The 26,658-nt window shown below is 39.7% G+C and overlaps 1 protein-coding gene across 3 annotated transcripts in view; it reads right to left on the bottom strand.

Moving 5' to 3' along the window:
- DEPDC1B (DEP domain containing 1B) overlaps window positions 1–26,658 on the bottom strand; it is a 122,033-nt gene that overhangs the window by 80,165 nt on the left and 15,210 nt on the right. For 2 of the 3 annotated variants that reach the window (XM_025387731.1, XM_025387730.1), the window contains exon 2: window positions 23,699–23,964. In XM_025387731.1, coding sequence (XP_025243516.1) covers window positions 23,699–23,964 — 266 coding nt within the window. Of the gene's footprint in view, window positions 1–23,698; window positions 23,965–25,724; window positions 25,790–26,658 lie in introns of all 3 variants that reach the window. The other variant, XM_025387732.1, reaches the window with a different exon arrangement.

Consider the following 26,658-nt stretch of genomic DNA (forward strand, 5'->3'; position numbering starts at 1 on the left):
GAACAGTACAGAGCCCTCAGAAATAATACCACACATCTACAACCATCTGATCTTTGACAAATCTGACAAAAACAAGAAATGGGGAAAGGATTCCCTATTTAATAAATGGTGCTGGGAAAACTGGCTAGCCATAAGTAGAAAGCTGAAACTGGATCCTTTCCTTACACCTTATACAAAAATTAACTCGAGGTGGATTAGAGACTTAAATGTTAGACCTAATACCATAAAAACCCTAGAAGAAAACCTAGGCAACACCATTCAGGACATAGGCATGAGCAAGGACTTCATGTCTAAAACACCAAAAGTAATGGCAACACAAGCCAAAATTGACAAATGGGATCTAATTGAACTAAAGATCTTCTGCACAGCAAAAGAAACTACCATCAGAGTGAACAGGCAACCTACAGAACGGGAGAAAATTTTGGCAATCTACTCATCTGACAAAGGGCTAATATCCAGAACCTACAAAGAACTCAAACAAATTTACAAGAGAAAAACAAAAAAAAAAATCAAAAAATGAGCAAGGGACATGAACAGACACCTCTCAAAAGAAGACATTTATGCAGACAACAGACACATGAAAAAATGTTTATCATCACTAGCCATCAGAGAAATGCAAATGAAAACCACAGTCAGATACCATCTCACACCAGTTAGAATGGCGATCATTAAAAAGTCAGGAAACAACAGGTGTTGGAGAGGATGTGGAGAAACAGGAACACTTTTACACTGTTGGCGGGACTGTAAACTAGTTCAACCATTGTGGAAAACAGTGTGGCAATTCCTCAAGGATCTAGAACTAGAAATACCGTTTGACCCAGCAATCCCATTACTGGGTATATACCCAAAGGATTATAAGTCATGCTGCTATAAAGACACATGCACACGTGTGTTTATTGTGGCACTATTCACAATAGCAAAGACTTGGAATCAACCCAAATGTCCATCAATGACAGACTGGATTAAGAAAATGTGACACATATACACCATGGAATACTATGCAGCCATAAAAAAGGATGAGTTCATGTCCTTTGTAGGGCCATGGATGCAGCTGGAAACCATCATTCTCAGCAAACTATCACAAGAACAGAAAACCAAACACCGCACGTTCTCACTCATAGCTGGGAATTGAACAATGAGAACACTTGGACACAGGAAGGGGAACATCACACACCGGGGCCTGTTGTGGGGTGGGCAGAGGGAGGGATAGCATTGGGAGATATACCTAATGTAAATGACTAGTTAATGGATGCAGGACACCAACATGGCACATGTATACATAGGTAGCAAACCTGCACGCTGTGCACATGTACCCTAGAATATAAAGTATAATAAAAATAAATAAATAAAAGTAACATTCCCCTAGAATATTACAAATAATATCACAGGGTGTACACCCCCTGTGGCATTCGGAGTAACATTCCCCTAGGATATTACAAATAATATCACCGGGTATACACCCTCTGTGATATTAGGAGTTACATCTTCATAGGACATTACAAATAATATCACAGGGTGTGCACTCACTGTGATATTACTCGTAATATCTCCCTGGGATACAAGGTATTATATCACAGAGTGTACACGCATGGTGCACATCCACTGTGATATTTAAAGTAATATGTCCCTGTAAGATTACAAATAATATTGAAGGGTGTAAATACCCTGTGACCTTAGGGGTAACATCCTCCTAGGATATTATAATATCACAAGGCGTACACCCCCTGTGACATTTTGTACACCATTTGTGACATTAAAAGTAGCATCCCCCTAGGATATTGCAAATAACATCAAAGGCGGTTTTTGCACATGGTTTACACTTCCTGAGACATTAGGCATAATATTTTTCTGGGATATATGAATAATATCACAGAAGGTGTACACACATGGTGTACAGTCCATGTGACATTAGGAGCAACATCCCCGTAAGATATTAGAAATAATATCACTGGACATATGCAGTAACATCCCCCTAGGATGTTATGAATAATATCGGAGGGGGTGTACACACATGGTGTACATATTCTGTAAAATTAGGAGTAGCATGTTCCTAAGACATTATGAATAATATCACAGGGTGTGTACACACATGGTGTATACCCCTTGTGATGTTAGGGGTAACATCCTTCTAGGATATTATTAATAATTGCACAGTAACATCTTCCTATTATGAAAAATGTCACAGGGTGTACACCTCCTGTGACATTAGAAGTAACATGCTCTGAGGATATTCTGAACAGTTTCACATGGTGAACACCCCCTGTGACATGAAGAGTAACATCCACCTAGGATATTACAAATAATATCACAGGGTGTACACCCCCCTGTGACTTCCAAAGTGACATCCCGGCCGGGTGTGGTGGCTCACACCCGTAATCCCAGCACTTTGGAAGGCCAAGGCGGTGGGATCACCTGAGGTCAGGAGTTCGAGACCAGCCTGACTAATATGGTGAAACCTCGTCTCTACAAAAAATACAAAATATTAGCTGGGTATGGTGGCATGCGCCTGTAATCCCAGCTACTCCAGAGGCTGAGACAGGAGAATTGCTTGAACCTGGGAGGCGAAATCGTGCTATTGCACTCCAGCCTGGGCAACAAAAGCCAAAACTCTGTTTCAAAAAAAAAAAAAGTGACATTCCCCGGAATATTATGAATAATGTAACAGAGTGTACGCCCCCTGTGACAATAGGATTAACATCCCCCTAGGATATTATGAATAATATCAAAGGGTGGACACCCACTGTGATATTAGGAGTAATAGCTTCCTAAGGTATTACTAATAATATCACAGGGTGTACACCCACTGTGATATTGGGAGTAATATCTCCCTAAGATGTAAGGAATAACATCACACAGTGTACACATATCTTGTACTCCCACTGTGATATTAGAAGCAATATCTTCCTAAAATGTTATGAAAAATATCACAGGGTATACATTCTCTGTGATATTAGAAACAATATTTATCCTGGGTATTACAAATAATTATCAAGGGAATATACACATGGTGTACAGTCACTATATGATATTAGGCGTTATATCTCCCTAGGATGTTACGAATAGTATTACGGTGTACACACATGGTGTACACCCGCTGTGATATTTGAAGTAATGTCTCTCTAGGATATTATGAATAATACCAAAGGGTTACAACGCCCCCCTCCCCATAAAAATGAAAAAACTACAATAGTTGTTTTAATCCACTAAGTTTGACATAGTTTTATTACACAACAGCAGATAACTAGAAACGAAATTTGTGGCATCTGCAACAGGACCGGGCAGTGAAGTGGATGCATGAAGGGCCTCAGAAGGGCTTCTTAATAGAAGCTGAAAGAACAGTAAGGAAGTTGTTGTGGAACAGTATGGAAGGTGGAGAAAAATATCTGTGTTGCACAGTGGCATGAATTTCAGTAAAACTGTCACCTGTGGTAATAGGGAAACTAGAAAAAGTGGATCTGGCGAACAAATTTCCCAGGATGAACGATGAAAATGACAACTGGTTTCTTTTATAACAGCTGCAATAACCAGGTGTGGATTGTGCCAACTTAAGAATGATGAGGTGGATAAATTTGAAAAGAAGAGCTTTATCTCTCATAAAGGGTTTCAGTCTGTAGGCTGGCCATCCCACAGTTTGGGAAGCAAAGCCTCCAGAAGCAGCTGAGAGCAAGCACTTTGAGGGAGGGGTAAAGGGAACAGGAATTTTTGCTGAGCGAGGTGGCCAAATATGCATATTTAATAAGCCAAAGGAAGAGTCATGAATATTTATGAAATGAGAAATATGTACATGTGCAATTGAGCTTCATGTACCTTTCGTGGGTTGCATGTTCAAAAAATGGTGGCATTAGCATGATCTGAGGATGGAGTTTTCAGCCCACTGATATCAAAACATAAAGCAGAGGACACAAAACCATCACTGTGTATCCTCCAGCAGTCAGCCAAAACCAGTCTGGAGATGGTGGCCAGTTTTCAGCAAGGGATGTATTGTGAAATTGCAAAACAAGTGGGAAGAGTCCAGTCACAGTCTCAGATGACTGGCTTAAGACGATAAAGCAATGAGTCGTCTGTTTCTTATTTCCCAGAGCTGGTTTCTGCTTACTCCTTAGGGAAGAAATCTGGTTAAAGGTTACTAAGGAATGGACATATTGAAGTTTGTCCAACCCCCTATCCCATCATGGCTAGGAACTCAGTTTTTAAGGGTTCTTTTTTGTAGAATGCTTTTTATTTGTTTACTTATACATGAATAAGTTCTTCAGTGATGATTTCTGAGATTTTGGTGCACTCATCACCGGAGCAGTGTACACTGTAACCAATGTACAGTCTTTTATCCCTCATCACCCTCCCATGCATTCCCCAAGTCCCCAAAGTCTATCATATCATTCTTATGCCTTTGTATCCTCATAGCTTAGCTCCCACTTATGAGTGAAGACATACAATGTTTGGTTTTTCATTCCTGAGTTACTTCACTTAGAATAATAGTCTCCAATTTCATCCAGAATGCTGCAAATGTCATTATTTTGTTCCTTTTTATGGTGGAGCAGTATTCCATGGTATATATATACACCACATTTACTTTATCCACTCGTTGATTAATGGGCATTTGGGCAGGTTCCATATTTTTGCAACTGCAAATTGTGCTGCTATAAACATGTGTGTGCAAGTGTCTTTTTCGTATAATGATGTCCTTTACTCTGGGTCAATACCCAGTCATGAGGTTGCTGAATCAAATAGCAGATTTACTTTAAGTTATTTAAGGAACCTTCACACTGTTTTCCATAGTTGTACTAGTTTACATTCCCACCAGCAGTGTAAACGTGTTCCTTTTTCACCACATCCATGCCAACATCTATTTTTTTTAATTTTTTGATTATGGTCATTATTGCAGGAGTACGGTGGTATCACATTGTGGTTTTGATTTGCATTTCCCTGGTCGTCAGTAATGCTGACCATTTTTTTCATGTGTTTGTGGGCCATTCACATATCTTTTTTTAAGAATTGTCTACTCATGTCCTTAGCCCATTTTTGATAGGATTGTTTTCTTCTTGCTGGTTTGATTGAGTTCCTGGTAGATTGTGGATATTGGTCCTTTGTTGGGTACATACTTTGTGAACATTTTTCTCCCACTCTGTGGGTTGTTTATTTACTCTGCTGATTATTTCTTTTGCTATGCAGAAACTTTTTAGTTTAATTAAGTCCCATCTATTTATTTATTTGTCTTTGTTTTTGTTGCATTTGCTTTTGGGTTCTTGTTCACGAAGTCTTTGTCTAAGCCAATATCTAGAAGGGTTTTTCCGATGTTCTGCGATTTTTATAATTTCAGGTCTCATATTTAAGTCTTTAATCCACCTTAAGTTGATTTTTGCATAACGTGAGAGATGAGGATCCAGTTTTCATTCTCCTACATGTGGCTTGCCAATTATCCCAGCACCATTTGTTGAATAGGGTGTCCTTTCCCCACTTTATGTTTTTCTTTGTTTTGTTGAAGATCAGTTGGCTGTAAGTATTTCACTTTATTTCTGGGTTCTCTATTCTGTTCCATTGCTCTATATGCCTTTTTATTCCAATACCATGCTGTTTTGGTGACCATAGGTTTATAGTATAGCTTGAAGTCAGGCAATGTAATATTTCCAGATTTGTTCTTTTTGCTTAGCCTTACTTTGGCTATGTGGGCTCTTTTTTGGTTCCACATAAATTTTAGGATTGTTTTTACTAGTTCTGCGAAGAATGACGGTGATATATTAATGGGAATTGTATTGAATTTGTAGATTGCTTTTGGTAGTACAGTCATTTTTACAATGTTAATTCTACCCATCCGTGAGCATGGAATATGTTTCCATTTGTTTGTGTCATCTATGATTTCTTTCAGCAGTGTTTTCTAGTTGTCCTTGTAGAGGGCTTTCCCCTTCTCGATTAGGTATATTCCCTAAGTTTTTTGGGTTTTATTTTGGGGGGGTGCTACTATAAAAGGAATTGAGTTCTTGATTTGATTCTCAGCTTGGTCACTGTTGGGGTATAGCAGTGCTACTGATTTGTGTACATTAATTTTGTATCCTGAAACTTTACTGAATCCACTGATCAGTTCCAGGAGCTTTTTGGATGAGTCTTTTAAAGTTTTCTATGTATACAGTCATATCATCAGGAAACAGTGACAGTCTGACTTCTGCTTTACCTATTTGGATGCCTTTATTTATTTCTCTTCTCTGACTGCCCCAGCTATGAATTCCAGTACTATGTTGAACAGAAGTGGTCCGTGTTTGTTACATCTCGACTTGAGCACACTCTTCTGGTCCGTGTTTGTTACATTCCAAGTTGAGCTTTCATTCGCCCTCCACCACTGCTGTTTGCCGCCATCACAGACTGCCTGCTGACGTCCATCCCTCCGGACCGGAAGCTGTGCTTCTGATCCAGGGAGGAGCCCACTGCCACTACTGATCAGGCTAAAGGCTCTCCATTGTTCCTGCATGGCTAAGGCCCCAGGGTTCATCCTAATTGAGCTGAACACTAGTCGCTGGGTTCCACGGTTCTCTTTCATGATCCACTGCTTCTAAGAGCCATAACACTCACGCATGGCCCAAGGTTCCATTCCTTGGAATCCGTGAGGCCAAGAACCCCAGGTCAGAAAACAAAAGGCTTGCTGTCATCTTAGGAGCGGCCCGCCCCCATCTTGGGAGCTCTAAGAACAAAGATCGCTGCCCCGCCCCGCATAATACCTTGATATGGAACTCTCCCCTTTCCCCTAAGGATGGGCTTTCTGAGAGCCAAATTGCAGTAATTATTATTTCTCTTCTGGGTCTAGCCACCCTGTGCATACTGGGCTCTAGACTGGTACTGGGGGAGTGTCCGCTAAGACTCCTGTGATGTGATCTATCTTCAGGTCCCTCAGCCATGAATACCAGCATCTGCTCAGGTGAGGGTAGCAGGGGAGTGAAGTGGACTCTGTGAGGGTCCTTGGTTGTAGTTTTGTTTAGTGACTGATTTTGTGTTGGTTGGCCTCCAGTTCAGAGGTGGCACTGACTACCCTAAGACCATCATGCTACAAGAAGCACAACCCACATGGAGATGACCTAGAGGATGAAACCTCATGTAGAAAGAGAGGCCAAGAAGCACAAAGACACCACATTCGTGAGGTGAGAAAGAAGCCATCTTAGAAGTAAATTTTCCAGCCCAACTGACGCCACCTTTGTTGGAAGAGAAAAACTACTAGGTGAGCTCTTTCTAAATGCTTGCCACAAAACTCATGAGCAAAATAAAATGGTTACTTTAAGCCACTAAAGTTTGAGGTAGATTGTTTCTCAGCAACACAAAATCAAAACAATTCCAAACTCACAGCATGAAAAAATCATGGGCAAAACCACTAAACATAAGGCACAAAAATATCTCTTATTCTAAGACAAAAGAAATTATATCTCTCTGACTTTGAGTAATGAAGAGACTCGTTTTAAGAAAGATATTAAAATCATACAACATAAAGAAAAAGACTAATAGATTCAACTACATTAAAATTAAGAACTTTTATGTTCATCAAGACACCATAAAGTGAAAAACACGAAAGATCTTTGTAATCCATATAACTGATATGGATTACGTATCCAGTAATGTCCAGAATATACATATATATAAAATATCCAGAATACATACATATATATATATATATATATATATATATATATATATATATTTTTTTTTTTTTTTTTTTGAGATGGAGTCTCACACTGTTGCCCAGGCTGCAGTGCAATGGTGCAATCTCATCTCACTGCAACCACCTCCCAGGGTCAAGCAATTGTCCTGCCTCAGCCTCCCAAGTAGCTTTTTAGTAGACATGGGGTTTCATGATGTTGGCCAGGCTGGTCTCAAACTCCTGACCCTCAGGTGATCCACCTGCCTCAGCCTCCCAAAGTGCTGGGATTACAGGCGTAAGCCACCATGCCTGGCCCAGAATATATTTTTTTAAACCACAATGAATCTAGAAAAAAAACTTCTGGGGAAAAAGGCAAAACACATGAACCAAGCATTTCCAGATGTGGAATCAGGAATGGTGAATAAACATAAAAATATACTCAACCTCATCAGTAATCAAGGAAATTCAAAATAATATTATGAAACAGAATTTCACACACATCAAATTGGCAAAAGTTTAAGTCAATATCAAATATTTTCTGCTACTGAAATAAAAATTAGCATATGTTTTTCTATGAAAGGTGTCTTTCTCAATAAAACTGAGAACATTTAAAAAGAGCAGAGCTCCCTCTAGTGGGCTACATTTCATTTTGTTTTAAAAACTGTAAATTTAATCCTAACATGATCATGGATTCCAGAATTATAAAGTCCCTTAGAAATCATCTAGAACAAACTACACATTTGTACACTGAAGAAATTAAGGCCAGAAAAGTTGCTGGCTACAGCTAATTGTCCAACCAAACAATGCAGGTCTCCTAGTGCTACCACCACTGCCAAATATTGGCCGGAGAAAAGCAATTTTAAAATAATCCATACCAGAACTATCCTTTGGTGAATTTACTTGTTTAAAGAAAAAAAAAAAAAAGTAGGATTTATTACCTAATAAATCAATAAAATTATTCTAAGGCATCTAAACCACAAAGAAACATAGTTATAAATCTTAATAAACTTGACTGATAAATGACAGATCTCTCAGTGAATTAAAGCCCTTTTCAGAATTTATATACTGTGAAAGCATCAGTAGAAATCTGCAACATCAACAGCTTTGGCCAGCCTGCCTCCTTGCCTTACTAATTTACAGACTTTGTACCCAAAAACAAAAAGCAAACAACAATACAAAAAAACACAGCCAGATATTGTTTAATATATGGGCTGGGCTTTCTGAGACTACTATTTCCCAGAAATCCATGAGTTATGCAAAACCATAGCAATTTGTAGGATTTTGCTGTGCTCTGTAAACCCATTCAACATATTTCTTGAGCCCATTAGTGGTATATATCACCTAAACGCTGAAAAACTGCTAACGATTACACTTCACAACACTTTCTGAAAGTGTGTCAGGAACATAAACTGTTTGAGGAAAGGAGAATGGGAGATGAAGCTGGAAACCAAACTAAGGAAAGCTTGAAAATCCAAACTCAGAAATCTTTCCTTATTCCACATGAATAAAGATTCCATTGTAAGTAAAGTATCAAGTGAGCATTTTTAAGGAGAGAGGTGAGCTTATCTGAAAGACACTCCTACCTTAAATTAATGGTAGTTATTTAGAAAATAAATACCATCTGCAACAGCAAAAAAAAATCTATAAAATACCTATGACTTAAATATACACATACATATATTATATATATATATATATATATATATACACACACACACACATACAAGATTTACAAGAAAAACTACAACCACTTAAAATAGCACAACCCCACAATAAGTGGGGTGATTATTGCACCAAACCCCACAATAGGTGGGGTGATTACTGCACCAAAATAATCACCCCAAAAATAGGTGGGGTGATTATTGCACCAAAAAAACATGAACTACTTCGATATAACAGGCCGGGCGCAGTGGCTCACGCCTGTAATCCCAGCACTTTGGGAGGCCAAGGCGAGCAGACCACGAGGTCAGGAGATCAAGACCATCCTGGCTAACATGGTGAAACCCCATCTCTACTAAAAATACAAAAAATTAGCTGGGCGTGGTGGTGGGTGCCTGTAGTCCCAGCTACTCAGGAGGCTAAGGCAGGAGAATGGCGTGAACCCGGGAGGCAGAGCTTGCAGTGAGCTGAGATCATGCCACTGCACTCCAGCCTGGGCAACAGAGCGAGACTCCATCTCAAAAAAACAAGAAATTAAAAAAAAATTTAAAAAATGTTCAGGATCTATATACTCAAAGCTACAAAAAAGCTGCTGAGAGATTAAACACCTAAATATACGATTTCACTCAAAATCCCAGCAAGAATTTTTACAGGAATAAACAAGTTGATTCTAAAATGTATATGAAAAAGAAAACGAACTAGAATAATCCAAACGCTTTTGAAAAAGAACAAAGTTGGAGAACTCACATTACCTGACTTCATTGGAGACAAGCTACACATATAGAATGGAATGGTATATAAATTAAGTCAGAGGACTCTATATGGCATTGTATCCCCCTAGGAAGAATACATGTACGGGGAACCAGAGAGTGGAAGCAGGAGTGGCCCTACTTACCATCCCTCCCTGTGCTTCCCATCTCCATAACCCTGGGCTCTGCAATTAGCAGTCTTGTCCCTCAAAGGGACATATTCTTGCCAGGGGACACAGTAAGGGTACTTTGGACTCCTTGTGGCCAGGGAGCAGCAGGTGAGAAGAGAAAAGGAATCACTATCTTGGCAGAGGTCATGGATCCTGATCAGCAGGCAGGAGACTTGCATTTACAGAGCAGGGGCAGGGAGAAATACCTGTGGCACCCAGGAGATCTACATGGCACTTCCTGGTACTTCCTTGTCCCATTGTAACTGTGAATGGGTTTGTACAGAAACATTAGCTGAAAAAGTGCATGATTACCATGGGTCCAGATCTTCAGGAATGAAGTTTTGGGTCACACTACCAAGGTAAGGCACCCAAGGCCTGCCAAGGTGATGGCTGACAGTAAGGGGATTGAGGATGAAGAGTCAGGGAGGGAGACAATGAGTACCAGCTGCAGCCATGAGACCAACTGCAACAACAGGGGCTATAGTCTTCCTGGTAATTTCTATCTTCTAGGTTTCCACTCAGCAAGAAAGCACCAACATGTGTGGGCAAGCGGATCTGTGAAGCACAAGAAATGAACTGTGCTGGCCATAGGGGTGCACAACTCACATCTCCCTCCAAGAAGCCAACAGCTCCCAGCTGCTCTACCTTTCACACTTCCCCAGGCTGCTTCCAGCCCACCAAGGAGCACAGCAAGGTAATGAGCCAAGATAATCCTTCCAGAAGACCTAAGACTCTTCTAACAGCATCCTTTGCTTGGGAACTCCCCATCGGCCTGGGAAACTTTTTCAGAACTGCGGCATGGGGTCTTAGGCTCTTCCTACCCAATTCTTTCCCCTCTGCTTTCCCTGAGGTGAGGCCTTCATCACAGCCTAAAGGATCACTCCACTGCCTCCTGTTCCCTTCCCCATTTATCCTTTCCTGGTGCTCCACCCCAACCCCTGGCATTAAATCTCTTGCACATCTAGTTCCCTCTTGGCATCTGCCTCTCTTCTCAGAGGACCTGAATTAACAGAGTCTCCTATTAATTTGTACTTATCTATGTGTAATGAATTCAGATCAGTGCAAACAATGTAAGTACCTGCCACATATCAGACACCAATAGATAACAGAGATACAAGAAAAAACAACAGTCTTTGCCCTCAGGAAACTTACTGAGAGTCTAACAACTATGTCCTGTGAGCCAAATTCCACCACTTGCGTTATTAGATGTAAAGTCTTACTGGTGGAACACAGCCACGCCCATTCGTTGACACACTGTGTATGGCTGCTTTCTCCCTACAACTGCAGTTAGGCAATTCTGACAGAGGTTATATGACCTGTAAATATTCACTATCTGGCCCTTTTCAGAACAAGTTTGCTGACCTGGGTCTGGTGGATACAGAGATAAAAGAATACTTACTTGCTTGTTGTACAGGCTCCACCAGGGTAAAAAGTCTGTCTGTCATGTTCCCACTGTATCCCCAAAAACTGGCTTATTCAATTTGAGCACAAGTTGCAGTAGACTTGGGAAATACCTTGTATTAGTCCATTTTCACACTGGTATAAAGAACTACCTGAGACTGGGTAATTTATAAAGAAAAGAGGTTTAATTTACTCACAGTTCCACATGGCTGCGGAGGCCTCAGGAAACTTACAATCATGGCAGAAGGCAAAGGAGAAGCAAGCACCTTCTTCACAAGGTGGCAGGAGAGAAAGAAAGAGCAGAGCGCAAAGGGGAAAGTGCCACACTTTTAAACCATCAGATCTCGTGATAACTCACTATTATGAGAACAGAAAGTGGGAAATCCTCCCCCATGATCCAATCACCTCCCACCAGGTCCCTCCCCTGACATGTGGGGATTACAATTCAGCATAAGATTTGGGTGGAGACACAGAGGCAAACCATGTCATACCTACAGCTATTCTTGGTGACCAGTATATCCTAAAAACAGAAATGTTAGCAGTCTTACTTTGTAGATGAGGTCACAGAGATTCAGAGTGTGTCAGCATTTCGCTTAAGATCATATGAATGGTAGTAACTGAGAGCTGGGATCAGACCCCAGGCCTGCCTCATTCTAAACCTGTGTTTGTTATGGTCCTCCCATACTGAGCTCACATTATACTTAACTGCAGTTCACCTGATATGGGGAGGACTGAGCTACCTTAACTGGGGAACAGAGGCGGGATGATTATTATTTAACTCCTTCACAGTAAGAAAAGGAACTCACTGACTAACCTTTGAACTTCTTTGTCAATAAATACTGGGCATTATGCTGGGTGTTGAGGACACAGAGGTAAAAGGCAAATTCTTTCATAGCCTTATCTCCCACAACTTCCTGTGTAATAATACCTAACTTGTTTACTGGGTTCCCACCCTCTTGATCACCCTGACCAACCTCTCTCCCTTCCTTCCCTGACAAACACCTGTTGATGCATCAAGACCCAAGTGTCACCTCTACAGCAAACCATTCTCTGACTGATTCAAGTAGAGTTAATTCCTCAGCCCACCTATAACAATGAATTCACATCCATTACAGCATTTGAAATAGTAAATTCAAATTTATCTGTTTGTCTTTCTAATTAAACTATAGATAGGGGCATGCATCAAAAGTGTTTAGCACCATGCCTGGCATGCAACAGGAACTCCATGATGCCTGAGAAAGGAAAGGAGGGGGGACGGGGGGACACTGGAAGAAGCAGCATATGTGAGGATCTAATTAACAGAGACCCAAAAACACAAAACCGAGCTAAGAAGCCGGAAAAGAAGTGTTAATCAAGTGACTGGGCAAATGCTGACTGGGCACTAGCTGCATAAAATGCTTAAGCCGACTGTGCTTCCTCATGTTCACAGGAAACATTTGGTGGGCCTCTCTCATTCCTAGTTTGAGAGCTTGTCAACTCCACAAATTCGGAGAATAGTATACCCCAGCTTTCAACAACTTTTATAAATCTAGTCTTAACAACCAACATCTCAAGGCAAGTTCCCACTTTTCTCAGCAAGTTATAGTTTAGAACTGATTAATGATATTTAGTATTTTGTTTCTAGGTCAATAATATCTGAGAACTACTCTTGTTCAATCCCCGAATCCCCATTCTCTCTAAGAGTGTTCTCTTCTGTGTAAAGTGGGAGCTTTCAGTCAGCCGTGCTCCTTTCATATTTCTGGAGTCCTTTATTCCACTTCCTATTTAAACTCATTTATGCCTAATGCTCCATTATTGGAACGCTAAGTATGTAGGAGTCATTACTATCCTACTGCTCAAGGTCACCACCAAAGTCTGATTGCAAAAATTCAAAAAATCACAACCTCAGGAATAAATAGGACAATGACACTAGTGGCTAATAACTAGGCATCATGAATTCTCAGCAAAAAAACCTGAGTAGGCCGGGTGTGGTGGCTCACGCCTGTAATCCCAGCACTTTGGGAGGTTGAGGCGGGTGGATCACGAGGTCAGGAGATCGAGACCATCCTGGCTAACACGGTGAAACCCCGTCTCTACTAAAAATACAAAAAAAAAAAAAATTAGCCGGGCATGGTGGCGGGCACCTGTAGTTCCAGCTACTCAGGAGGCTGAGGCAGGAGAATGGTGTGAACCCGGGAGGCAGAGCTTGCAGTGAGCAGAGATCATGCCACTGCATTTCAAGGCCAGTTGGTAAGACCAAGTGTTTAAAACAAATAAATACAAAGGGAAAGGATAAATCAGCAGGAACTATGACCCCAAATGAAGGATCAGGATAGAAGAATAAGCCATGGATTTGAAATTATCATGAGTTAATCACCAAAAAGTCTAAAAAAGAACATTATAAAACAAAAGTCTATCAATAACCAGGAATTATCTTTCATGACTCAGGGCAGTATATTTCAATATTCTATTTAACACACTTGTATGTAATGACTCTTTTGCAAAGACGGCAGTGATAACATAACCCCAGAATCAGTTTGACTTAACAGCTTAATACATAACTTTGAACCTTGGGTCCACATATAACTGGCCTACTACTTATACTTGGCAGACTCCGCTCCTGTGCCTCGGTGCCTACAAAGGATCCTGAACTCAAATCCATCCCCAATATCTCTAATTGCTACAGGTCAGTCTGATCTGTGGCTTTGCTTTCACATACATCTAATAATCTGTTGCAGTCACATACACATAATAGTCATTGTGCTATTTCCTAGGCCCAAAAAGCTGCCTCAGTCTTGCTCACTCTACAGTCATTGCTTGTTATATCCATCTGGGTTCTTAGTTGCAACTGTAAGGAACAGAAATAAATTCTGGTTGATTTAACCATAAAGGAATTTGGAGATATCAAATAGTACACAAAATCAATTGGAGAACTGGAGAAACAGGATGAGGGTGGGGGATAAGATGAAAGAGGAAAAGGAGGCCACCCAGCACACACAGAAGGAAGCGAGTTCATGCTCCAGGAACAATCTGGTCCTAAAGCCACTGCCAGTAGTTCTGAATGCCTCTGTGTACTTCTGTCCTTGCTCCTGCAGTCTACCACTTCTGTCACAGGAAATTGTAAGTTGTCGCTTCCCGTTCGCATGCCTCATTCAAGATTCAAAGTCCTAAGGAGGAACATATAAATGACCAAGGAGAAGACATGCCTGAGCCCTCACTGCCAGCGGTAGGAAGCAGGAGTGTCTCACCCCTGTTAGCTTCCACTGTAGGGTACAGGGCCCTGCCTCCCACCAACACTCACACAAATGGGGATTCCCACAAAATAGAAAAGGAGTTTGGCAAGAAACAGAAATAGAAAAGAAATGCCTGGTAGCAACAAAGTTGTCCCCTATATACTTTTTTCATCATTATCCCACAACAACCTAGACATTCATTCTTGACCTTTGTGGAAGATGTGGGTGCAGACTCTGAGACAGTCACCCAGCTCCAGAGACTCCAAAATCCTTGAGACATTACCTAGGAACAAAGCCATCACAAAGACAGACACCCACTAAACATTGCAGGTGTGTTCGAAGAACTGTTCATTGGCTTGAAAATGGTTACAGTTATATTCCAAGCCTCTATAAACAGATGCTAAACATTACCAAAGATTCTAAATGTAAATAGCAATTTCAGATTAATGAACAATATGTTTAAACTTGTTTAAAAAAAATTAGACTTCAAACAAAGCTTATGGACTACATACAGAGCAGTTACAGGGTCTAGCCTGAAATTTGCCTACAAAACACAAGCCCTTCCTTCCTTTTCAGCCCCACAGCTAGCATTCTCATCCAGGCAATACTGCTTTCATCAGTTACCTTAAATACCTCACCAGCTTCTCTGCTTTACAATTCATTCTCTTCCTATTATTGAATTAACTCTGTTCTAGAACAAAGACTCCATCATTGCTCAAAACACTAACAGTAGCTGCCTTCTCTGTTTTTACTTTTTCTTTTTTTTTTTTTCCTTTCTTCTTTTTTTTTTTTTTTTTTGGAGACAGAGTCTCGCTCTGTCACCCAGGCTGGAGTGCAGTGGCACAATCTCAGCTCACTGCAAGCTCTGCTTCCTGGGTTCACACCATTCTCCTGCCTCAGCCTCCCAAGTAGCTGGGACTACAGGCGCCCGCCACCACATCCGGCTAAATTTTTTTCGTATTTTTAGTAAAGATGGCGTTTCACTGTGTTAGCCAGGATGGTCTCGATCTCCTGACCTTGTGATCCGCCTGCATCAGTCACCCAAAGTGCTGAGATTACAGGCGTGAGCCACCGCGCCTGACCATTTTGTTTTTTCCTTTAAGAGACAGGGTCTCACTATGTTGCCCAGGCTGGCCTTAAAAATCCTGCAGCACACTAACATGGCACACGTATACATATGTAACAAATCTGCACATTGTGCACATGTACCCTAGAACTTAAAGTATCATTTAAAAAAAAAAAAATCCTGGGCTTAAAGAATCATCTGGCTTCAGCCTCCTAAGTAGCTAAGACTACAGGTGCATGCCACTGTGCCTGGCTTTAATAACTTTTCCTTTTGAAATAAAAGCCTACTCCACAGTCAGAAATGTAAGAAATTCCACCAAATGTATCCCTCATGATTTCCTGACCTAAGATTTCTGCTCCAGCTGGGTCATCCTCCTCCCTTTTCTTCCAGGAAGCTTATTTGTGTGTTTCTAACTGACAGCCTTGATCGTGCCATCTTTGACACCTGAAATATCCTTTTTCTTCCCAGCCCTTCTTATTATCCAGATCCTGCCATGTTTACCAGACCCAGGCTGAAGTCCTGCTCCTCCTCTGCCTCCTTCCCCTCCTTCTTCTCCTCCCTGTCCTCCTCCTGTTCCATGAGGTTCCAAACACTCCAGTCCACACCAATTGGATCACCGACACAATTCCTACAATGGCCAGGCAGATAACATAATCAGGATACAGTCTGGTATAATATTATAAGGAAATAGTGGGGAATGTGGCCACTGGAGTGAGTTTGCCCCATCTAAAGACTTTACGGTTCATAATGTATTAAGACACTGTGCTAGAAGCTAATGATGCTAGGTGTCTATGAGAAAGAACTGGGTGGCTGGGGGAGGGATATATGAGGAAGGCTTTTCATTGCATATGCCCTTTTGCACTTTGTAAATTTTGAACCACATAAATGCATTATCTTCACAAAATATACAAAATTTAAAAATAAAAAGAAGATAGAAAAAAACTTAATGACTAAACCACAATGCTGGTCAAACAAAACAGATATGTCAACTCAATGACTGCCAGTGTAACTGATTGCTTGTTATGGGTTATTTTAGGTAATTAATTAAATACTGTCTTGATTCTGCTACATAGCAGAATCTTTTTCATAAACACACACTCTATCTCTCAAAAGAGATTACAAAGCCAGGCAGATAAAGAATCATGTTATGTTTCCTTTTTAGATCCTTCACTGCCACGGATTGGAAGACATGTGATAGGTACTCCATATCTGGAAACATAAAAGTTTAGAACTAAAAAGGATCTTAAAGATCAAGTCCTCCCTGTCATTTTTTTCTTTTTCATTTTTTCCTTTTTTTATGAGACAAGGTCTCTCTCTGTCACCCAGGCTGAAGTACAGTGGCATGATCATGGGTCACTGCACCCCTGAATTCCGGGACTCAAGCAATCTGCCCCACTCGACCTCTGGAGTAGCTAGGACTATGGTACACGCCACCACTTCACCTAGCTAAATTTTGAACTTTTTGTAAAGACAGGGTATCACTTTGTTGCCCTGTCAGTTTATATTTGAGAAAACTGATGCCCAGTAAGGCTAAGAACTTATTCAACTAATCACAGGACAACAACCCATGACAATGAAATGAGTAAAGACAAAGGAAAAATACAATCACACTCACCAGTTCTGTGCTTTCCTAGAAAAACAAAAGATGTCCACTAGAGGGAGGAAGTAGTCCATTAATTTAAAGGTGAGGTATCTAAAACGGGTCCAAAAGACCTATTGGATAGTGATGAAAGAATTTTTCCCAGGGCCACAGAAAATGACTTAAGGGCCACCTCCCTCAAACAACTTAAATTCGAGTTTCTTTCACTGGAGGTACAAATACAGGTTTTGCAAATCTCTAGCTTAAGAAAGTTATTAGCATATGGTAAAAAAAAAAAATTTGGTGTATATTCCTATCAACACATGTATACATATGTGTATCTACCACCAAAATCAAGAAACAGAACTATTCCATTACTCCCAAAAACGCTCCTTCCTGCTCTCCCTTTACATTCGCACCCTTTTCCCACCCAACAGTGCTACACTGTATGGGTGAACAATAGTTATCCATTCATCCATGGAAGAATGTTTAGGTTATTTCCAGTTATTGGCCATCTATAAATATTCACTTACAAGTTTTTGTGTAAACATTGTTTTTGTTTCTCTACGGTAAATACCCAGAAGTAGGAATGTTGAATCATATAGTCCATGTACTTACTAACTTTAGAAGAAACCAACTTTTCCAAAGTGACTAACAATCTAGGTGTCCACCAGCAATGTATAAGACTTCCAGTTACTCTGCATCCTCACTAGCGCTAGATATCATTAGTATTTTTATTTTGAACATACTAATAGATACATAGTTGTATCTCCTTAGGGCTTTAATTTGCATCTCCCTAATGTATACTACATTAAACATCTTTTCAAATGCCCATGTGCTAACTGCATACTTTTGGTGATATATCTTTTCAAGTCTTTTGCTCATTTTTTAATTGGATTGTTTACTTACTGTTGAGTTGATGAGTTCCTTACATATTCTTGATACCACTCCACTGTCACATATGTGGTTTGCAAATATTTTCCCCATCTGTAGCTTGTCCTCTCATCCTCTCATCCAATGTCTTTCACAGAGCAAAAATTGTTCATTTTGATGAAATCCAGTTTATCATATTTTTCCTTTATGTTTGGTGCTTTTAGTGTCATGTCTAAGAACTCTTTGCCTAATACCAAAACAAAGATTTTTCTCCTGTTTTTCTAAAAGTTCTATAGTTTTACGATTAAATCTATGATCCACTTTGAACTAATTTTTGTATGAAGTATAAGGTTTATGTTGAGGCTCTTTTTTTATTTTGGCATATACATGGATGGATGCCCAATTATTCCAACATAATTTGCTGAAAATACTAATCTTTTCCCATTAAATTGAATTTACATCTTTGTAAAAAATCTATTGGCATATTTATATGTATCTGTTTCTGGACTCTCTATTCTGTACCACTGATCTGTATATCTATCACTTCAGCAATACCATAGTGTTAACTTCTGTCGCTTTATATACTAAGCCATAAAACTGGGTAGTATGATTCCTCTGCTCGTTATATTAAGAACTGTGAAAGTAACATTATTCAATAAATTGGCAATAGCTACATAACAAACTTTAGTTTCAAATTAAAATCAGTATTTTGGAACTAGGCCAGAAAAACAAGAAAGTATGAGAGAAAAGGAATAGAAAGAGATAAAGAGGAAGAAAAAGAGAGGTTGAAACATGACAATGACACACATGGAGGTAGAAACAAAAAATAAAAAAGAGAAGGAAAGAAAAAAAGGAATGAGACAGGAGAATAAAAAGAAAATGGTCCCTACATGTTCGATCTCAGCCCCCACCATCTGAGCCAGTGAATGTCTACCTGCAAGCCATGAAAACCTTTCCAGTTCAGCCACCCATCAGAGCTAGCACCAGTGATGAGAGCAAGTCAGGAGCCATATATAGGCTCCATGCCAAAGAACCCTTTCCTGCTAAAGAGCTACAACAGGACATTTTTCTCATTAAATAATCCAAAACAATTATCATAATATACATTTGTATTTGTACAGAACCCACTAAATTAGGTTTGAATAATATTACATAATTGTTCACATATGCAGATGGGCAGAAGTAGTAAGAACAGAATTTCTTTTACTAGAACATTCTTGGTATTTTGTTTAGACATTTTAAAGAGGAAAGTGTCTGAGGATTAAATATGTACCCTGTCTACCTCATAGAATTGTCGTAAAGATCAGAGGAGATCATAAAGATTAAATGATATCACAGAAGTAGAAATGTTTCATAAACCAAAATTTCTTATAAACAAATAAAGTAGTATAATTCAATCTCCTTATCCATTATAAGTTTAGGGTCATGAAGCTTTAAGACACAGACAACAGCATCTGGTTCAACCATAAGCACCATTTAGTGAAATCTAAAATTGTTTTCACCAGCAGCAAACCCAGAACTCTTTCTAGTAATTGCTATTGGTTAACAGGAAAGAAGTATAGTGCTGAGTACATCTCTGCAACATCTCATTATTATTATAGGCATTCAGATATTACAAACTTGCTTTCCTTTCTTATACACTAAAATTCACTCCTCCCTTCTATTTTCTATACTGAACATCTTGAGTCTTAAAAAAAATAACAAATTTAAATGCATTCACAGAACAAATATGACATGCCTTTTTTAAATCTAGAAATCATTTTTGACCATTCTAAAATAAGGGCTTTACTCATCATCTTTGTTATAAAATTCTCTAACATATATATGCAAATTCTCTCTCTTTAAAATATACAAAAAGAACCCTTATATTTCAGGTAGCGTTCTCTAACTCATAGACCAAGGAAACCACCAAGGAAACAGTGTATGAAGGGAACTCTCATACACTGTTGGGGGGAATGTAAATTAGGATAACTACTATAGAAACCAGTATGGTTTTAGGCCTAACATTTAAGTCTTTAATCCATCTTGAATTGTTACCATTTGACCCAGCAATCCCATTACTGGGTATATACACAAAGGATTATAAATCATGCTACCATAAAGACATATGCTTATTGTGGCACTATTCACAATAGCAAAGACTTGGAACCAACCCAGGTGTCCATCAATGATAGACTGGATTAAGAAAATGTGGCACATATACACCGTGGAATACTATGCAGCCATAAAAAAGGATGAGTTCACGTCCTTCGTAGGGACATGGATGAATCTGGAAACCATCATTCTCAGCAAACTATCACAAGAACAGAAAACCAAACACCGCATGTTCTCACTCATAGGTGGGAATTGAACAATGAGATCACTTGGACGCAGGGCAGGGAACATCACACACCAGGGCCTGTCGGGGCTAGGGGGCTGGGGGACTGGGGGAGGGATAGCATTAGGAGAAATACCTAATGTAAATGATGAGTTGATGGGTGCAGCAAACCAACATGGCACATGTATACCTATGTATCAAACCTGCACATTGTACACATGTACCCTAGAACTTAAAGTATTAAAAAAAAAAAAAAGGAACCAGTATGGAGGTTTCTCAAAAAAACTAAAAATAAAATTACCATATTATCCAGTAATCTCACTACTGGGTATTTATCCAAAAGAAAGGAAATCAGTATACCAAAGAGATATCGGTACCCCTATGTTTATTTCAGCACTATTCACAATAGCCAAGATACGGAATCAACCTAAGTGCCCAATGATAAGGAAAATGTGATACATATACACTATACACAGTGGGATACTACTCAGCCATTTAAAAAAAAAAAAAAAAAAGAATGAAATCCTATCATTCATGACAACATGGATGAACCTGGATGACATGTTAAGTGAAATAAGTCAGGCACCAAAAGATAAATAATTCACGATCTCACTCATATATGGGAGCTAAAAAAAGAAGCTTATAGAAGTAGAGGATAATATTATGGTTATTAAATCTAGGAAGGGTAAGGGGAGAGGAGGACAGCAAGAAGTTGGTTAATGGATACAAAATTACTGTTATATAGGAGGAATAAATTCTAATGTTCAGTGGCGCTATAAGTTGAATAACAATAATTTCTTGTATATGTTCAAAAAACTAGAGGAGAGGCTTTTTTAATATTCCCAACACAAAAAAATGATAAATGTTTGAGGTGATAAATATCCTAACTACCCTGATTTGATCACTACACATTGCATACTTAGATTAATGTATCAGTCAGTACTCCATAAACATATACCATTATTATATGGTAATAAAAATTAAATACATTAAACTAAAATTTAAATAAATAAATTTAAAATTAATAAAATTTAATTTAAATAAATTAAAGAAATAAATTTTTAAAGGCTCCTTTCCACAAAGCTTGATATTTAGAAGGATGCTCCTGGATTTTGACATTTCATTGACTCTCCATCTGTTTTCAAATCTAACCTGCCTCTCGCTCATACTTTCCTCCTCTGTTTTCATAACTTGGCAGTAGTACTCTTCGCCCAAGGAAAGCAGTTGAGACACGGCAGGTAGGACAGCAAATGCTCTTTTCATGGAGCACTGTAATAGAAGCCTGCATGTATGCAACGGCTGGCTGTACACTCATTAGCTCACTCTCAATTCAAGGCACGGGTACCTTAACAAATGACTTACATGTCTAAATGGATTTCATCCCAGATTAATCTAGGTAATTGGCAAAAGTCAGTGGTTAACTTATACAACTTCCACTCAGGAAAATGGAAAGCCATAATGAACTTTCAGGTAGTAAATGGTGAAAAAAAAAATACTGTTCCATTTATGACTCACAAGTATAAAAAGTATAAAAAGAGAAACTGGGGGAAAAAATAATTTTTTAATGGATGAATTTAATCTATCTTGTGTACTCTATTTTTTAAAAGGGGATACATGGTTAAGTCTTAATATTGAAGTGAAACATGTTCTGACAGTTAGTGCTCTGTAATCGGCTCCTATTTTACTCTGCTGGGACTCATAAAGCCTCCTGGGACTCGATGGGAGGTACCCAGTTTAAGGTCGCAATAGAATAGAATGGAAGTTACTCATCCAGAGAATCTTTCAGAAGTGTTCTAGCTAAATCTTGTTGGGGTACAAGCAATTAAAGTTTTCCAAGAGAAATAATCATTTAAGAATTCCCAATAAAGTGTGGCATGTAGAGAATCAGGGCTAAAATTTCCACTGCCTGATGCTATTAAGTACTAAGGTCTCAGAACAGGCCAAGATTACCCAATATCCTAATTAAAAGTGGAATCAGCAAAGCCAAAACTAACCACCAAGTGGAGAGATGACTAATTGCCCAGATGACAATACTGATATCTGCACGCAAGAGACTGCTGATGAAACTCCCTGAGGAAGTTAGATCCTAATGCACAGCAATGTCTGTTCTTCACCCTACGCACTCACGACAGACACTCTCACCCTTCTCTGCCTTTCTCAGCAGCTAGTCCAAGAGGGAGACAAAGAAATGGTTCAGGTATGAAAGAGCCAGATTTCCTCTGTGCAAAGCCATGTGTCCCAGTGGAATGCCCTCACTGAATATGATGCAATCACACTCCTTATTGTTCAGCTGGAGTAAAAAAAGCACATAATAAGGGTCCATATTCTCCATTCCGTCTTTTAATCCATGTAGAGAACTCAACAATTCCTTTATGGACCTGTGTGACTTCATTCCTCTTTAGTCCTCTCCCACACCTGAATCTTAGGTTGGTCCCCTCCACCTCCAGCAATAAAACTGCCAAGTATGCAGTGAGAAGGGAAGTGCAGGACAAGCAATCTTCATTTTCCCTTGGATTATCTGGTGGTAAGTGTCCACATGATAAAATAGCACTGAAACATGAGCAAAAATGTTTGCAGAAAAGCAGACTCACATTGTCAGTTTAATCTGAGACATCAGGGAATTAATTCTAGCATAATTGTTCACATAGGCCCTGAGCTGTTTAAAGATCACCACACTCTGCTACTAACCTCCTAAATATACCAATCCCCATTGCTCAGAAAAGCTGAACCCAGAGCTACTGCTCCACCATTTCAGATTCTCCAGAAGTACTAAGTTATGGCCACCATCTTCCTAGGTAAGCAAAAGGCAAGAAAAGATTTCCTTACTGAAACATCACTGCAACAAAACACAGCTCTGAAGTGCTCTAAGAAGCCAAGAAAAATCGCAACTGGTTTTATTGTAGCAACACATTCAGTTCTCCACTCAACAAATCACAACTAGACCCACTGTTCAGTGAACAAGGTAAATTCTTACACATCAGGAAGCTTCAACAGACTTGGACCAGATTCACTCATCTCCCCAATTCCTCACCTTCCAGGTTTACATGTTGCCATTACCTGTATAAGTGACGATTGTCTTCAAAATCTTCCTGACCCCATTTTCCCTTGATGTCTTCAATAACGTGATTCTTCAGGAATTTTTTTAGCAGCTGGACCGTTTGTTTGCGGGTCACTTCAGGGCCGAAGTTTTGACTGCACCTCAGCAGCTCATGCAGCCAATCCACAGCTTCGGCGGCTGTGAAACAATGCTCGTAGCTCTTGAAACGACAGCGATGTTTCCGTAAGGGCATCTTAGCACGAAAAAGCTCCACGGTCTCATTCCACTAGGGGAAAGAAAGAGAATGGCATTTAGTAATCAACTGATTTTTTTTAAGATTACTACATCCCAAATAATTAAAGCAAAGAATGCAATTTTTCCACTTAAATTGCTTTAATAACAGGTAGAGCCTTGAAAATGTTTTATCTACAGGCTTCAAACTCTAATAAAGTTTGGGAGAATGGATGGTGGTAATGGCTGTACAGCATTGTGAATGTACTTAGTGCCATAGAACTATATACTTTAAAAAACAGTTAAAATAGTTTTATATTATGTATATTTTACCACAATTAAAACAAAAATTTTTTTTTTTTTTTTTTTTTTTTTTGAGATGGAGTCTAGCTTTGTCGCCCAGGCTGGAGTGCAGTGGTATGATCTCAGCTCACTGCAACCTCCGTCTCCCAGATTCAAGCGATTCTCCTGCCTCAGCCTCCCAAGTAGCTGGGATTACAGGTGCCCAATACCACAGCCAGCTAATTTTTGTATTTTTAGTAGAGATGGAGTTTCACCATGCTGGTCAGGGTGGTCTCAAACTCTTGACCTCAAGTGATCCGGCCGCCTCGGCTTCACAAAGTGCTGGGATATACAGGAGTGAGCCACTGCACACAGCCTCAAAAATAGAAATTATTGATAGAAAAAAAACTCTAAAGAAAATACAACTTTTCAAGGGTGGTTCATCATTTATTCATTCAAGAAATATTTATTGAGGAGGTTGCCATCAAATTGTCCTATTAATGGATTTTTACATAAACGAAGAACGTACAGTAAATAATGATTAAAACTAAGCCTACTATGCAAACTTTGCTTTTTGGAGCCCCCTGTTTAGTATGAATTTACCTTCATTCAGCAAATATTTCTAGATTGCTTATTATGTGAAAGGCATTGTGAGGGGAGGAAAAGAGACGAAAAAGATAATACAGTGCCTGATGTCAAACAGCTCAAAACCACAAAGAATAAACCTTTGAAAAGTGATGAGCCAGTTTTTACTTACACGTAAAACAAAGCTTTTTGAAAGAATAGCTACTAGATACCTCAAACAATATATATTAGTTTAAAACTACCTCATGGTTCCTTGGAAAGGACCTACAAGTTTAAGTGTGCATGACATCTTCAGATACCACACTGAAAAGTAGACCGGGTAGAGAGAGCTCAGGCACTCTGTCAAACACTGCTGGGTTGAGAGGCCTATTCTACAACTGACCAGCAGGGCAACCTCTGACTCATTGCTAGGTAAGCCTCCGTTACTACAGGTGTAACACAGTACCCACATGATAGGGTTGTTACAAAGACCAGATGAGATAATATTGATGCAGCCTATCACAGTGTCTGTCACGAAAGAAGTGCTTAATAAACATTAGCCATTATAGCATCATTGCTGCTGTATTTATTAATATTATCAGGGTGGGTGTGGCTGTCAGAGCTGAGTGAGTACATTGGAAAGACCCCGGAATGGAGTCTCCATTGGCCATTAGTCCAGCATCTGCCAATAACTATGTGGCTTTGGTACAATTCACACTTTTCTCTAGGAATTTGTCCTAAATAAAAACATGGCCCCAGAAGCTCAGAAAATTTCAGATTTTGGGAGTCAAAAATCATGGAAATTAAAATGAGAGGTCTGCTAAGAAACAGCACACCACACACTGCTTGGATCCACTTCAGTTAAATCCAGGGAATATATATCCCATTGCTTCCACTTTATTCAGGAACCTTGCTTTGTCAAATCAAGTACATACTAACTCATTGTAATACACTGCTGGCAATGCTCACCACCCAATGATCCTAACCTTTAAGTTAAGAAACACTGGACCACCTCAGGATAACAGAATCAATCCCTGTGGAATGGGCAAAACATGAGGTATGGAGTCAGACCTGAGTCCAAATCCCAGTTCTGCCATATACTGGTTTCACAGGGCCTGGCACATGGTTAAGAACTGAAAAAAATCCAGTTTCCTTCCACTACAAGATGCCACTAGGGGGCACGTGAACTGCCATGTCTCATAGCATCCTTGAAGACAAAAACCATATGTCTCTCTTAAATGTTACTTTCAAATAACTTCATGACAACTCAGCTTCTTTCTCCTTATATCTGTGAAGTTACATCAGTGAGCAGGAAATCAGGAAGCAAATAAATGACTTTTTTGTTCCCATTAGACTACAATATGTCCCAAATTTGTCTCCCCACTGTCTTTATATATATGAAATCCTCATAATAACCATCTTTCAGACAGAATTAAGAAATGTACTCAAATCTACCCAGCTAATAAGTGGTAGAACCAATCTGTATTTTCAAATCTATAACTTGAATTTTAAAAAATCTATGTTCTAGGCTACCCTCTTTGGGTCCCCTCCCTTTGTATGGGAGCTCTGTTTTCACTCTATTAAATCTTGCAACTGCACTCTTCTGGTCCATGTTTGTTACAGCTCAAGCTGAGCTTTCACTCGCTGTCCACAGCTCGCCGTCCACCACTGCTGTTTGATACCATCGCAGACCTGCTGCTGACTTCCATCCCTCCGGATCCGGCAGGGTGTCAGCTGTGCTCCTGAGCCAGCGAGGCGCCCACTGCTGCTCCTGATCCGGCTAGAGGCTTGCCATTGTTCCTGCACAGCTAAGTGCACGGGTTCATCCTAATCGAGCTGAACACTAGTCACTGGGTTCCATGGTTCTCTTCCTTGAACCACGGCTTCTAATAGATCTATAACA

Source organism: Theropithecus gelada, chromosome 6, assembly GCF_003255815.1.
Source record: "Theropithecus gelada isolate Dixy chromosome 6, Tgel_1.0, whole genome shotgun sequence".
Classification (NCBI taxonomy): domain Eukaryota; kingdom Metazoa; phylum Chordata; class Mammalia; order Primates; family Cercopithecidae; genus Theropithecus; species Theropithecus gelada.